Source organism: Entelurus aequoreus, linkage group LG17, assembly GCF_033978785.1.
Source record: "Entelurus aequoreus isolate RoL-2023_Sb linkage group LG17, RoL_Eaeq_v1.1, whole genome shotgun sequence".
In the NCBI taxonomy this organism is placed as follows: Eukaryota; Metazoa; Chordata; class Actinopteri; order Syngnathiformes; family Syngnathidae; genus Entelurus; species Entelurus aequoreus.
Window position 1 is genome coordinate 3236154 of NC_084747.1, and position 15524 is coordinate 3251677.

The 15524-nt window shown below is 34.8% G+C and overlaps 1 protein-coding gene across 1 annotated transcript in view; it reads left to right on the forward strand.

Moving 5' to 3' along the window:
* Positions 1–15524, forward strand: part of kank1a (KN motif and ankyrin repeat domains 1a) — a 453264-nt gene that overhangs the window by 428380 nt on the left and 9360 nt on the right. Inside the window, exons 4-7 of the mRNA XM_062024419.1 lie at positions 1996–2112; positions 9468–9564; positions 12255–12461; positions 13756–13843. Of these exons, the coding sequence (XP_061880403.1) occupies positions 1996–2112; positions 9468–9564; positions 12255–12461; positions 13756–13843 (509 nt within the window). The remainder of the gene's footprint in view (positions 1–1995; positions 2113–9467; positions 9565–12254; positions 12462–13755; positions 13844–15524) is intronic.

Below are 15524 nucleotides of genomic sequence, written 5' to 3' on the forward strand. Positions count from 1 at the left end.
CAAATTATGCCTATTATGCATCTGATCATTGTATATATTTTTTTACATAATGCGTTAAAAAAATGTATCTAGACTGGCAGCCTAGTTGCCATAATTTTATCCGAAAACGTACAATGTTTTTTTACAATATATTATTACTGCAAATTATTATTATTATTATTATTATTACTGCAAATTATGCCTATTATGCATCTGATCATTGTATATATTTTTTTACATAATGCGTAAAATTTTTTTATCTAGACTGGCAGCTCAGTTGCCATAATTTTATCTGAAATTTTACGGTGTTTTTTTTACAATATATTACTGCAAATTATTATTATTATTATTATTACTGCAAATTATGCCTATAATGCATATATTATGCCTATTATGCATCTGATCATTGTATTTTTTTTTTACATAATGCATAAATTTTTTTTATCTAGACTGGCAGTGCAGTTGCCATAATTTTATCCGAAAATGTATGGTGTTTTTTTACAATATATTATTACTGCAAATTATGCCTATTATGCATCTGATCATTGTATATATTTTTTTACATAATGCGTAAAAATTTTTTATCTAGACTGGCAGCTCAGTTGCCATAATTTTATCCAAAATTTTACGGTGTTTTGTTTACAATATATTACTGCAAATTATTATTATTATTGTTACTGCAAATTATGCCTATAATGCATATATTATGCCTATTATGCATCTGATCATTGTATTTTTTTTTTTTTACATAATGCATAACATTTTTTTATCTAGACTGGCAGCTCAGTTGCCATAATTTTATCCGAAAATTTAGGGTGTTTTTTTACAATATATTATTACTGCAAATTATTATTATTATTACTGCAAATTATGCCTATTATGCATCTGATCATTGTATATAATTTGATACATAATGCGTAATTTTTTAAAATCTAGACTGGCAGTGCAGTTGCCATAATTTTATCCGAAAATGTACGGTGTTTTTTTACGATATATTATTACTGCAAATTATTATTATTATTATTACTGCAAATTATGCCTATTAAGCATCTGATCATTGTATATTTTTTTTTACATAATGCGTGAAAAAAATATATCTAGACTGGCAGCTCAGTTGCCATAATTTTATCCGAAAATTGACGGTATTTTTTTACAATATATTATTACTGCAAATGGAAAAATTGTTCCACTGTGGTAAAATTCTGGCCAGTTTTTTACCGTAGAATCTATTATTGTTTTTACTGTGTTTTTTTGTTTGTTTTGTTTTTGTTTTGACCGTAAAAATCTGTTTTTAATCGGTTTCAATTTAATGGATAACTTGCTTTGAAATCAAGTCAGATATTTTCATTTAAAAAGAAAATAAATGATGTAATATTTGTCACATTGCTAGGAAATAATAGTTCCTTATTATTACACACTAAATCAATTTTGCAGCCTAACTTCATACAAATGTAACTTCAATCACGTTAACATGAACAAGAGTATTATTATTATTACGGATGTAAGTCAAGTAGATATTTGAGGAATCATTTTTATTTTAAGATAAAAAAAATGATATTCATATAAAATTAAATAAGAATAAATGCAATTGCATTCAGTACATGTATTTTTTTTTTCTGTCAAAACGGGAAGAACGAGTACATTTAGTAAAAAAATGACAAAGTACTTTATGGACAAATATTATTTATTCATCAGCCGTGCCTTTAAAGTAATTATTGAAGTTATTTTAACATTAATCATGATTTGGGGTGCATGAGAAAGTGGAAAGGAAAACAGCTGACCACTTGTACATTATGCTATTTTGTTCCTCAAAAAAATATTCAGTACACTACATCAGGAGGTTGCCTACAGCCACATTTTTATTTATTGATTTAATTTTTATTTTATTTTTTTTAACCCAGAGTTTAATTTGAGCTGACCTTTGTTTGGGTTGCAGGATGCTCGACCTTGCGTTTTTATACCGCTCACATGACCGTACTCTTTATTAACTGCTGTGTTGACTCCGCCCACTTTCAGACGGTGGCGTCCAGGTGGCGTCCAGCGGTCGGACAGACAGAGCCGCAAAGACGCAGCACATGAGCGCCGCCGAGCAGAAGAGTCGCATGGACCTGCAAATGTCCACAGCGCTACACGGTGAGAACACACACACACACACACACACACACATTCTTACAATAATAATACATACATACTATGCAAATATAAAAAAATGAGTTGGAATTTTACAGGAAAAAGGTCACAGTTTCACAAGTAAAACTTAGAATTTTGACAGTATTATAATAAAAGTCCTCATTTTACAAGAAAAACTGAACATTTGTGCAATATTATGATAAAAGATGGAATTTTACTCAATAACAGTCGCAATTTTACAAGAAAAGCTTAACATTATGGCAATTTTATGAAAAGAGTCGTCATTTTACTCAAATGACGACAATTTTGGCAATATTAAAACAATAATGGGAATTTCACTTGGCAAAAGTCATCATTTTACTCAAAAAAAAAAATTCCACTGTTTTACAAGAACAACAACAAAAATTTATAATATTGTGATAAAAGTCAGAATTTATATGGCGGATGTCAGCGTTTTGCAATAAAAAGTAATAAGTTTACATGAAAAAAGTCATAATTTTACGCGAAAATATTGCAACGTTACAGAAGCAGAAAGAATATGAGAAATTGCTCCCAATTTTGTAAGAAAAAAGTCGACACATTGTGAGAAAAAGACTGCTTTTAGTTAAAAAAAAATTTTTTTTAAAAAACTTAATTTTTTTGTTGGTAATTGGTTTTTAATCTTCATTATTTACTTCAAGTTATCACAGTATGTCTCTATAAACATATTTATTTTTTATTTTTTTAATTAATTTTGGCCAAAGGGGGCGCATTTCAATTTCTTACACACACTTGTTATTTCATATGTTGACCAGAGGGGGAGCACTTTTAAAAGCGACACACAGTCAATTTGAAAAAATCCCTCCTTTTTGGGACCACCCTCATTTTGATAGATGTCACCAGCAGGGGTGCAAATGAGGAAATTGGGAGCATGATTTATCATGTCTCAAGAAGGGTAGAAATACAAGAACTCACACACACACACACACACACACACACACACACACATACTTGCATGTTACCTTCTTGAGACCTCCGAAAAATGCCTCCCTCTTTAGGACCACCCTTTCTAAATGTATAAAGAAGTGTATTTACAACATTAATAATATATACATAATATGCAAATATAAAAAAGCTTGTTGTCAAAAATGAGTTGGAATTTCACAAGAAAAAGGTCACAATTTCACAAGAAAAATTTTGAATTTTGGCTGTATTATAATAAAAGTCCTCATTTTACTCAACGCAAGTCAAAATTTTACAAGAAAAACTGAACATTTGTGCAATATTATGATAAAAGCTGGCATTGTACTCAATAACAGTTGCAATTTTACAAGAAAAGCTCAACATTTTGGCAATTTTATGAAAAGTTGTCATTTTACTCGACAAAAGTCACAATTTATAAGAAAACTTTAAAATTGTTTGCGATATTATAATAATAAATCGGAATTTTACTGGGCAAAATTGTGACAAAAGTCATTTTATTCAAAAAAAATTAAATTTTACAAGAATAACAAACAAATTGGCAATATTGTGATAAATGTCACCGTTTTGCAGTAAAAAAGTAAGTTACATAAAAAAGTAAAAGTTTTACATAAAAAAGTCAAAATTTTACAAGAAAATATTGCATTATTACAGAAACAGAAAGAATATGAAAAACTGTTCCCAATTTTATAAGAAAAAAGTCGACATATTGTGGAAAAAAAAGACTTTTAGTTAACTTTTTTTATTTGTGATTGGTTTAGAATCTTCATTATTAACTTCAAGTTATTACAGTATGTCTATATACATATGTATTTATTTATTTATTTTTATTAATTTTGGCCAAAGGGGGCGCATTTCAATTTCTTACACACACTTGTTAATTCATATGTTGGCCAGAGGGGGAGCACTTTTAAAAAGCGACACACGGCCAATTAGAAAAATCCCTCCTTTTTGATAGATTTGACCAGCAGGGGTGCAAATGAGGAAATTGGAAGCATGATTTATGTCATCACTTGTTCACACCTCCTCATATGGAAGATACTTTTCCTTGTTGTCTCAAGAAGGGTAGAAATACAAGAACACACTCACACACACACACATACTTGTATATGTTAAAGAATGTTAAAGAATAACAAACAAATTGGCAATATTGTGATAAATGTCACCGTTTTGCAGTAAAAAAGTAAGTTACATAAAAAAGTAAAAGTTTACATAAAAAAAGTCAACATTTTACAAGAAAATATTTAGAAATGTCCGATAATATCGGCCGGCCGATATTATCGGCGGATAAATGCTTTAAAATGTAATATCGGAAATTATCGGTATCGTTTTTTTTTTTATTATCGGTATCGTTTTTTTTTTTGTTGTTGTTTTTTTGTTGTTTTTTTTTATATTAAATCCACATAAAAAACACAAGATACACTTACAATTAGTGCACCAACCCAAAAAACCTCCCTCCCCCCATTTACACTCATTCACACAAAAGGGTTGTTTCTTTCTGTTATTAATATTCTGCTTCCTACATTATATATCAATATATATCAATACAGTCTGCAAGGGATACAGTCCGTAAGCACACATGATTGTGCGTGCTGCTGCTCCACTAATAGTACTAACCTTTAACAGTTAATTTGACTCATTTTCATGAATTACTAGTTTCTATGTAACTGTTTTTATATTGTTTTACTTTCTTTTTTATTCAAGAAAATGTTTTTAATTTATTTATCTTATTTTATTTTATTAATTAAAAAAAAAAAGGACCTTATCTTCACCATACCTGGTTGTCCAAATTAGGCATAATAATGTGTTAATTCCACAACTGTATATATCAGTATCGGTATCGGTTGACATCGGTATCGGTAATTAAAGAGTTGGACAATGTCGGAATATCGGATATCGGCAAAAAGCCATTATCGGACATCCCTAAAAATATTGCAATATTACAGAAACAGAAAGAATATGAAAAACTGTTCCCAATTTTATAAGAAAAAAGTCGACATATTGTGGCAAAAAAAAAGACTTTTAGTTCACTTTTTTTTATTTGTAATTGGTTTAGAATCTTCATGATTTACTTCAAGTTATTACAGTATGTCTATATATATACTGTATTTATTTATTTATTTATTTATTTATATATCGGTATCGGTTGATATCGGTATCGGTAATTAAAGAGTTGGACAATATCGGATATCGGCAAAAAGCCATTATCAGACATCCCTAAAAATATTGCAATATTACAGAAACAGAAAGAATATGAAAAACTGTTCCCAATTTTATAAGAAAAAAGTCGACATATTGTGGAAAAAAAAAAGACTTTTAGTTAACTTATTTTATTTGTAATTGGTTTAGAATCTTCATTATTTACTTCAAGTTATTACAGTATGTCTATATACATATTTATTTATTTTTATTAATTTTGGCCAGAGGGGGCGCATTTCAATTTCTTACACACACTTGTTATTTCATATGTTGGCCAGAGGGGGAGCACTTTTAAAAAGTGACACACGGCCAATTAGAAAAATCCCTCCTTTTTGATAGATTTGACCAGCAGGGGTGCAAATGAGGAAATTGGGAGCATGATTTATGTCATCACTTGTTCACACCTCCTCATATGGAAGATACTTTTCCTTGTTGATGTCTCAAGAAGGGTAGAAATACAAGAACACACTCACACACATACATACTTGTATATGTTACCTTCTTGAGACCTCCGAAAAATGCCTCCCTCTTTAGGACCAGCCTTTCTAGATGTATAAAGAAGTGTATTTACAACATTAATAATATATACATAACATGCAAATATAAAAAAGCTTGTTGTGAAAAATGAGTTGGAATTTCACAAGAAAAAGGTCACAATTTCACAAGAAAAATTTAGAATTTTGGCAGTATTATAATAAAAGTCCTCATTTTACTCAACGCAAGTCAAAATTTTACAAGAAAAACTGAACATTTGTGCAATATTATGATAAAAGCTGGCATTGTACTCAATAACAGTCGCAATTTTACAAGAAAAGCTCAACATTTTGGCAATTTTATGAAAAGTTGTCATTTTACTCGACAAAAGTCACAATTTATAAGAAAACTTTAAAATTGTTTGCGATATTATAATAATAAATCGGAATTTTACTGGGCAAAATTGTGACAAGTCATTTTATTCAAAAAAATTAAATTTTACAAGAATAACAAACAAATTGGCAATATTGTGATAAATGTCACCGTTTTGCAGTAAAAAAGTAAGTTACATAAAAAAGTAAAAGTTTTACATAAAAAAGTCAAAATTTTACAAGAAAATATTGCAATATTACAGAAACAGAAAGAATATGAAAAACTGTTCCCAATTTTATAAGAAAAAAGTCGACATTGTGGGGAAAAAAAAGACTTTTAGTTAACTTTTTTTATTTGTGATTGGTTTAGAATCTTCATTATTAACTTCAAGTTATTACAGTATGTCTATATACATATGTATTTATTTATTTATTTTTATTAATTTTGGCCAGAGGGGGCGCATTTCAATTTCTTACACACACTTGTTATTTCATATGTTGGCCAGAGGGGGAGCACTTTTAAAAAGCGACACACGGCCAATTAGAAAAATCCCTCCTTTTTGATAGATTTGACCAGCAGGGGTGCAAATGAGGAAATTGGGAGCGTGATTTATGTCATCACTTGTTCACACCTCCTCATATGGAAGATACTTTTCCTTGTTGTCTCAAGAAGGGTAGAAAATACAAGAACACACTCACACACCACAGGATGGCAAAGCTCCTTCACACTGCAACATTCCCACATGAACATGCTGCTTCTCGCTGCCGGAGACAAGTCTTGGCACATGCACAAACTCTGGGCTGGAATTTTTGCTTCTTTGGAGACCCGAACTGAAAATGTTCTGCTCACTTCCAAGTCTCCATGTGAAAAAGTCCCATATATATATATTTTTTTACCAATTTTAAATAAACGTCAAAGGCCCGAAGATAGTCTATTATAGTCATGACATTAAAATGTAGACAGTTTAAAAGTTCCTTCATAGCAACCCTGCTGTGTGTAGCTTTAATGCTAATGAGCAGTTTCAAAGTGCTTTTCATCCCAGTAATAAAATAATGTCTGCCATCAGCTTGTAACAGTGAATAATGGAGGAATTTGCCTCTGGAGTTCATTAATGATATAAATTGCTTCAAAAAGACTTAGACAGCACCTTTTTAGCTCTTATTTCCTAAATGGTGCACACTACTGAATTGGGGTCGTATGGCCACGTATGTGGACACTTATACTGCCATCTGGTGGTGTCAGAAGAGTATAACATACAATGGAATTTGGAAGAAAAAAAAAGTGTAAAAATAAGAATTAGCATGTCACTAAACATGAAGTACACGTTTGTGTACTTATGGACTAAGTACATCATATCAAAATATGATTCTTAGTTTGTATTGTCATTCGGGTCCAATGAGCCCAAACAGCAAAGAGAAATAAATAAAAGCATGTAAACAAACAGCTTGGGTCTTAAGAGGTTAAGTAGACTGTCGAGTTTACAGTAAAAACTTTACTGTAAAAACTTAACTTTACTGTCTAATCCTCTATTTTCTTTATTATCCTTAACTTTACTGTAAAAACTTTACTGTAAAAACTTAACTTTACTGTCTAATCCTCTATTTTCTTTATTGTCCTTAACTTTACTGTAAAAACTTTACTGTAAAAACTTAACTTTACTGTCTAATCCTCTATTTTCTTTATTGTCCTTAACTTTAATGTAAAAACTTTACTGTAAAAACTTAACTTTACTGTCTAATCCTCTATTTTCTTTATTGTCCTTAACTTTACTGTAAAAACTTTACTGTAAAAACTTAACTTTACTGTCTAATCCTCTTTTTTCTTTATTGTCCTTAACTTTACTGTAAAAACTTTATTGTAAAAAGCATTAAACAAACAGCTTTGGCCTTAAGAAGTTACGTAGACTGTCGAGTATACAGTAAAAACTTTACATTTACAACATTTTACTGTAAATTATAGTGTTTTTTAAATTATTTTACAACATTTTATGGTAAGTGGGAAAAGAGTACCACAGTTTTTTGGTAGGTTTTTTAGGGAAAAAGCTGTCTGCTTAGTTGCCAGAATTTTTGTGTTGAATTGACATTGATTTTTACAACATGATATTGTTACTAGAAAAACTGTACAAGTTATTTTTTTTATTCTGGCAACTTAGCTGCCAGTTTTTCTACCTTAAAAACAAATGTACCATCTTTGCATTCACGGTAATACACCGTTTAAAAACTACAACCGTAGATTTTACAGTCAAAAACTGGCAGCTCAACAGAATTTTAACGCGAAAAACTTTATGATTTTTTTTAATATTCATATGCTGTAAAGAACAAGGTCAAATGTGCTGTCATTTTTATTAACTTGATGGGTAGTTTGCTGTAAAGTTAAGTATTTGAATTTATTTTTATTTAGACAAAAACATGTTTGGAAAGTATGATAATATACTGTAATATTTGTTATTAAAGTTTAAAAGGCATGCAATTTCAAGCAGTACATATATATATATATATATATATATATATATATATATATATATATATATATATATATATATATATATATATATATATATATATATATATACATGCATATACAGTATATATATATATATATATATATATATATATATATATATATATATATATATATATATACTGTATATGCATGTATGTATGTATATGTATGTACAGTGTGTATATGTATGTATGTATATGTGGGTTGCTTGGGCATTTTGTGGGTGTGGCACTGAACGGAGATGTTGACATGCGGAGTTTCAAGCACTCTTCATTCTCTAGCGGGTAGTTCTATTGTAACACAGCCCTAACAGTCAGTTAGTTGTAGTTCTATTGTAACACAGCCCTAACAGTCAGTTAGTTGTAGTTCTATTGTAACACAGCCCTAACAGTCAGTTAGTTGTAGTTCTATTGTAACACAGCCCTAACAGTCAGTTAGTTGTAGTTCTATTGTAACACAGCCCTAACAGTCAGTTAGTTGTAGTTCTATTGTAACACAGCCCTAACAGTCAGTTAGTTGTAGTTCTATTGTAACACAGCCATAACAGTCAGTTAGTTGTAGTTCTATTGTAACACAGCCATAACAGTCAGTTAGTTGTAGTTCTATTGTAACACAGCCATAACAGTCAGTTAATTGTAGTTCTATTGTAACACAGCCATAACAGTCAGTTAATTGTAGTTCTATTGTAACACAGCCCTAACAGTCAGTTAGTTGTAGTTCTATTGTAACACAGCCCTAACAGTCAGTTAGTTGTAGAGTCTATTGTAACACAGCCCTAACAAGGCCCTGACAAAAGAGAAATGTTGCATGATTGGTGACTCAAGCACAGCTTTTGTCTCGTGCTCCTCAAGGTCAGTCATCGCTAAAGTCCATCATGAAGAAAAAAGATGGCCGCCCGGACTCCAGCAGCACCAAGAAGAACCTGCAGTTTGTGGGCGTGAACGGAGGGTGAGTACCAACATGAACTCACTCCTTCGTCCGTGAGCCTTACTTGTGTGGCGCCCCCTGGTGGATCAGCTATGAGACCACATGAAGTCACTCCTTCATCTGTGATCTTTACTTGTGTGGCGCCCCCTGGTGGATTACCATGAATTGATTAACGTGGACCCCGACTTAAAGGCCTACTGGAATGACATTTTTTTTATTTAAACGGGGCTAGCAGATCCATTCTATGTGTCATACTTGATCATTTCGCGATATTGCCATATTTTTGCTGAAAGGATTTAGTAGAGAACATCGACGATAAAGTTCGCAACTTTTGGTCTCTGATAAAAAAAAGCCTTGCCTGTACCGGAAGTAGCGTGACGACACCGGAGGAAGGGCTGCTCACATTTCCCCGTTGTTTACACCAGCAGCGAGAGAGATTCAAACCGAGAAAGCGACGATTACCCCATTAATTTGAGCGAGGATGAAAGATTTGTGGATGAGGAACGTGAGAGTGAAGGACTAGAGTGCAGTGCAGGACGTATCTTTTTTCGCTCTGACCGTAACTTAGGTACAAGCTGGCTCATTGGATTCCACACTCTCTCCTTTTTCTATTGTGGATCACGGATTTGTATTTTAAACCACCTCGGATACTATATCCTCTTGAAAATGAGAGTCGAGAACGCGAAATGGACATTCACAGTGACTTTTATCTCCACGACAATACATCGGCGAAGCTCTTTAGCTACGGAGCTAACGTGATAGCATCGGGCTTAACTGCATATAGAAACAAAACAAATAAGCCCCTGACTGGAAGGATAGACAGAAGATCAACAATACTATTAAACCATGGACATGTAACTACACGGTTAATGCTTTCCAGCTTGGCGAAGCTTAGCAATGCTGTTGCTAACGACGCCATTGAAGCTAACTTAGCTACGGAACCTCGACAGAGCTATGCTAAAAACATTAGCTCTGCACCTACGCCAGCTCTCATCTGCTCATCAACACCCGTGCTCACCTGCGTTCCAGCGATCGACGGTACGACGAAGGACTTCACTCGATCACCGATGCGGTTGGCGGCCCGGAGACGGAGGAAGTCAAGGTGATGTCGGCGGCTAGCGCGTCTGCTATCCATCTCAAAGTCCTCCTGGTTGTGTTGCTGCAGCCAGCCGCTAATACGCCGATCCCACCTACAGCTTCCTTCTTTGCAGTCTCCATTGTTCATTAAACAAATTGCAAAAGATTCACCAACACAGATGTCCAGAATACTGTGGAATTTTGAGATGAAAACAGAGCTTTTTGTATTGGATTCAATGGTGTCCGAATACTTCCGCTTCAACTGTTGACGTCACGCGCATACGTCATCATATCGAAACGTTTTCAACCGGAAGTGTGCCGGGAAATTAAAAATGTCACTTTATAAGTTAACCCGGCCGTATTGGCATGTGTTGCGATGTTAAGATTTCATCATTGATATATAAACTATCAGACTGCGTGGTCGCTAGTAGTGGCTTTCAGTAGGCCAGGGGTCAGCAACCCGCGGCTCCGGAGCCGCATGCGGCTCTTTGACCGCTCTAATGCGGCTCAGCTGCATACTTGCCGACCCTCCCGTTTTCCCAGCAGCTTACTTAACGATCTCCGTGCCTCTCCTAGATATCACTCGATGAAAATATTTTCAGATTTTTACCTTAACAACTGAATTAAGGGCATACCCTGATAGCTCTGCATTTATTGTCCTCTATAGGTTGTACAAACAGCATGCCAGGCAGGTCCCATGTTGTATTGAGCTTGGACTCGTACACGTAGAAGACAGCAAGGCATACTTGCTCAACAGCCACACAGTTTACACTGACGGTTGCGGTATAAAACTGTTACGTTACAAATATGCGCCACACTGTGAACCCACACCAAAAAAGAATGACAAACACATTTCTGGAGAACCTGCGCACCGTAACACAACATAAACACAACACAACAAATACCCAGAATACCATGCAGCCCTGACTCCAAACCTCCCCCCCCAACCCTTCCGTGCGTCGGTTGAGGTGGGCGGGGTTTGGTGGTAGCGGAAGTGTCAGGGCTGCTTGGCATTCTGGGTATTTGTTTTGTCGTGTTTATGTTGTGTTACAGTGCGGATGTTCTCCAGAAATGTGTTTGTCATTCTTTTTTAGTGTGGTGCATATTTGTGCATATTCGTAACGTAACAGTGTTAAGGTTTTTGTCTACGGCTACCGTCGGTGTAAACTGTGTGGCTGTTGAACAAGTATGCCTTGCTGTCACAGACGTGTGCGAACAGAAGCCGCGTTCAACACGTGTGACCGAGCAGGTGCGCTATATTTGCAGACTGAAGAGGGTGCTAAAAGCAGTGCTATCAAGCCGTGCACCTCCAGGAGTCTCCCGGAAAAATTGGGAACGTTGGCAAGTATGACGCTGTCAATCGTCATTCATATAAACCTCGCGGGCCGCGTTAACATTAGGTTGTTGTGGCTCCCATTGTTTTTTTTAATTTGTGAAACTTGTCAAAATGGCTCTTTGAGTGGTAAAGGTTGCCGACCCCTGCAGTAGGCCTTTAAACAAGTTGAAAAACTTATTGGGGTGTTACCATTTAGTGGTCAATTGTAGGGAATATGTACTGTACTGTGCAATCTACTAATAAATATGTACTGTACTGTGCAATCTACTAATACAAGTCTCAATCAATCGATCAAAAGCTATGAGACCACGTCCAGCGACGACTCCAGCTCGGAGGACAGCAGCTCCTCCTCCGAGGACGAGGAGGATGGGAAAGAAACGGAGGGATTCCGGAAGTTGGAAGAGGAGGAGGAGGAGGAGGAGAAGAGTGTGAGGGATGAGTTCCAGCCGGAGGGAGCGGAGGACGTGGACGTGACCGAGGAAGGAGGTTTGGAGACCAGAGAAAGGTGAGGACATGTTTGCTGTGCTTCAGCCGGAGATGATGTTGTTGACACACCATGTGACCATGTGACTAGAGATGTCCGATAATGTCTTTTTTGCCGAGATTGTCCAAACTCTTAATTACCGATTCCGATATCAAGCGATACCGATATATACAGTGGTGGAATGAACACATTATTGTGCCTAATTTTGTTGTGATGCCGCGCTGGATGCATGAAACAATGTAACATGGTAGTTACAAACGCATTTGTTTGTTTATTGTCAATTGTGTACTGGTAAAACAAACCCAATGCTAGTTTTGTTAGCCTGTCAATGGGATTGTCCATTGTATGTTGGCATTAAGCTAGCAGCATGAGGGCCAGCTTTTTGCTATTTCCGGTTAGTTTTGGACTCCCTCAGTTCCTGTTTTGTGCACCTTTGAGTTTGTTTTAGTTACCATTAGAGATGTCCGATAAGGGCTTTTTTGCCGATATTCCGATATTGTCCAACTCTTAATTACCGATTCCGATATCAACCGATACCGATATATACAGTCATGGAATTAACACATTATTATGTGTGATGCCCCGCTGGATGCATTAAACAATGTAACAAGGTTTTCCAAAATAAATCAACTCAAGTTATGGAAGAAAATGCCAACATGGCACTGCCATATTTATTATTGAAGTCACAAAGTGCATTGTTTTTTTTTAACATGCCTCAAAACAGCAGCTTGGAATTTGGGACATGCTCTCCCTGAGAGAGCATGAGAAGGTTGGGGGGGGGGGGAATAGAGGTTAGCGGGGGGTGTATATTGTAGCGTCCCGGAAGAGTTAGTGCTGCAAGGGGTGCTGGGTATTTGTTCTGTTGTGTTTATGTTGTGTTACGGTGCGGATGTTCTCCCCAAACGTGTTTGTCATTCTTGTTTGGTGTGGGTTCACAGTGTGGCGCATATTTGTAACAGTGTTCAAGTTGTTTATACGGCCACCCTCAGTGTGACCTGTATGGCTGTTGACCAAGTATGCCTTGCATTCACTTGTGTGTGTGAAAAGCCGTAGATATTATGTGACTGGGCCGGCACGCAAAGGCAGTGCCTTTAAGGTTTATTGGCGCTCTGTACTTCTCCCTACGGCCGTGTACACAGCGGCCTTTTAAAAAGTCATACATTTTACTCTTTGAAACCGATAATTTCCGATATCACATTCTAAAGCATTTATCAGCCGATAATATCAGCAGTCCGATATTATCGGACATCTCTACATGTGATCATGTGATCATGTGATCATGTGACCATGTGACCATGTGACTCTCCTTCTGAAGGCACGAGCTCAGCGAGAAGATGTTGGCTGCGTGCAACATCCTCCAAAGTCACCTCAGCGACCCCAAGGAGGTCGGCAGTAAAGAGATGGTGAGAATGTTTTTTCTTCACATCCATTTTTTTATTTTGTCATCCGTGCAAGGCTGTGTCATTGTCATTTGTATGTATTTTAAAGATCTACTGCCAAAATCATTGTCAAAGATCCTTTTTTTCACATGAGTACTCTGTTTTTAAAGATCTACTGCAAAAATGCTTGTCAAAGATCAATATTTTGACATGAGTACTCTGTTTTTAAAGATCTATTGCCAAAATGCTTGTCAAAGATCCTTTTTTTACATGAGTACTCTGTTTTTAAAGATCCACTGCCAAAATCCTTGTCAAAGATCCTTTTTTTGACATGAGTACTCTGTTTTTCATAATCTATTGCAAAAATCCTTGTCAAAGATCCTTTTTTGACATGAGTACTCTGTTTTTAAAAATCTACTGCCAAAATGCTTGTCAAAGATCCATATTTTGACAGGAGTACTCTGTTTTTAAAGATCTACTGCAAAAATCCTTGTCAAAGATCCTTTTTTTTTACATGAGTACTCTGTTTTTAAAGATCTACTGCAAAAATCTCTGTCAAAGATCCATATTTTGACATGAGTACTCTGTTTTTAAAGATCTACTGCCAAAATCCTTGTCAAAGATCCTTTTTTTTTACATGAGTACTCTGGTTTTAAAGATCTACTGCAAAAATCTCTGTCAAAGATCCATATTTTGACATGAGTACTCTGTTTTTAAAGATCTATTGCCAAAATGCTTGTCAAAGATCCTTTTTTTGACAGGAGTACTCTGTTTTTAAAGATCTACTGCCAAAATCCTTGTCAAAGATCCTTTTTTGACATGAGTACTCCGTTTTTCATAATCTATTGCAAAAATTCTTGTCAAAGATCCTTTTTTGACATGAGTACTCTGTTTTTAAAGATCTACTGCAAAATGCTTGTCAAAGATCCTTTTTTTGACAGGAGTACTCTGTTTTTAAAGATCTACTGCAAAAATCTTTGTCAAATATCCTTTTTTTGACATGAGTACTCTGTTTTTCATAATCTATTGCAAAAATCCTTGTCAAAGATCCTTTTTTGACATGAGTACTCTGTTTTTAAAGATCTACTGCAAAAATATTTGTCAAAGATCCTTTTTTTGACATGAGTACTCTGTTTTTCATAATCTATTGCAAAAATCCTTGTCAAAGATCCTTTTTTGACATGAGTACTCTGTTTTTAAAAATCTACTGCCAAAATGCTTGTCAAAGATCCTTTTTTTGACAGGAGTACTCTGTTTTTAAAGATCTACTACAAACATCTTTGTCAAAGATCCTTTTTTTTGACAGGAGTACTCTGTTTTTAAAGATCTACTGTAAAAATCTCTGTCAAAGATCCATATTTTGACAGGAGTACTCTGTTTTTAAAGATCTTCTGCAAAAATCCTTGTCAAAGATCCTTTTTTTTTTACACGAGTACTCTGGTTTTAAAGATCTACTGCCAAAATGCTTGTCAAAGATCCTTTTTTTGACAGGAGTACTCTGTTTTTAAAGATCTACTGCAAAAATCCTTGTCAAAGATCCATATTTTGACAGGAGCACTCTGTTTCTACTGCAAAATGCTTGTCAAAGATCCTTTTTTTAACTTGAGTACTCTGTTTTTAAAGATCTACTGTAAAAATCTTTGTCAAAGATCCATATTTTGACAGGAGTACTCTGTTTTTAAAAATCTACTGCCAAAATCCTTGT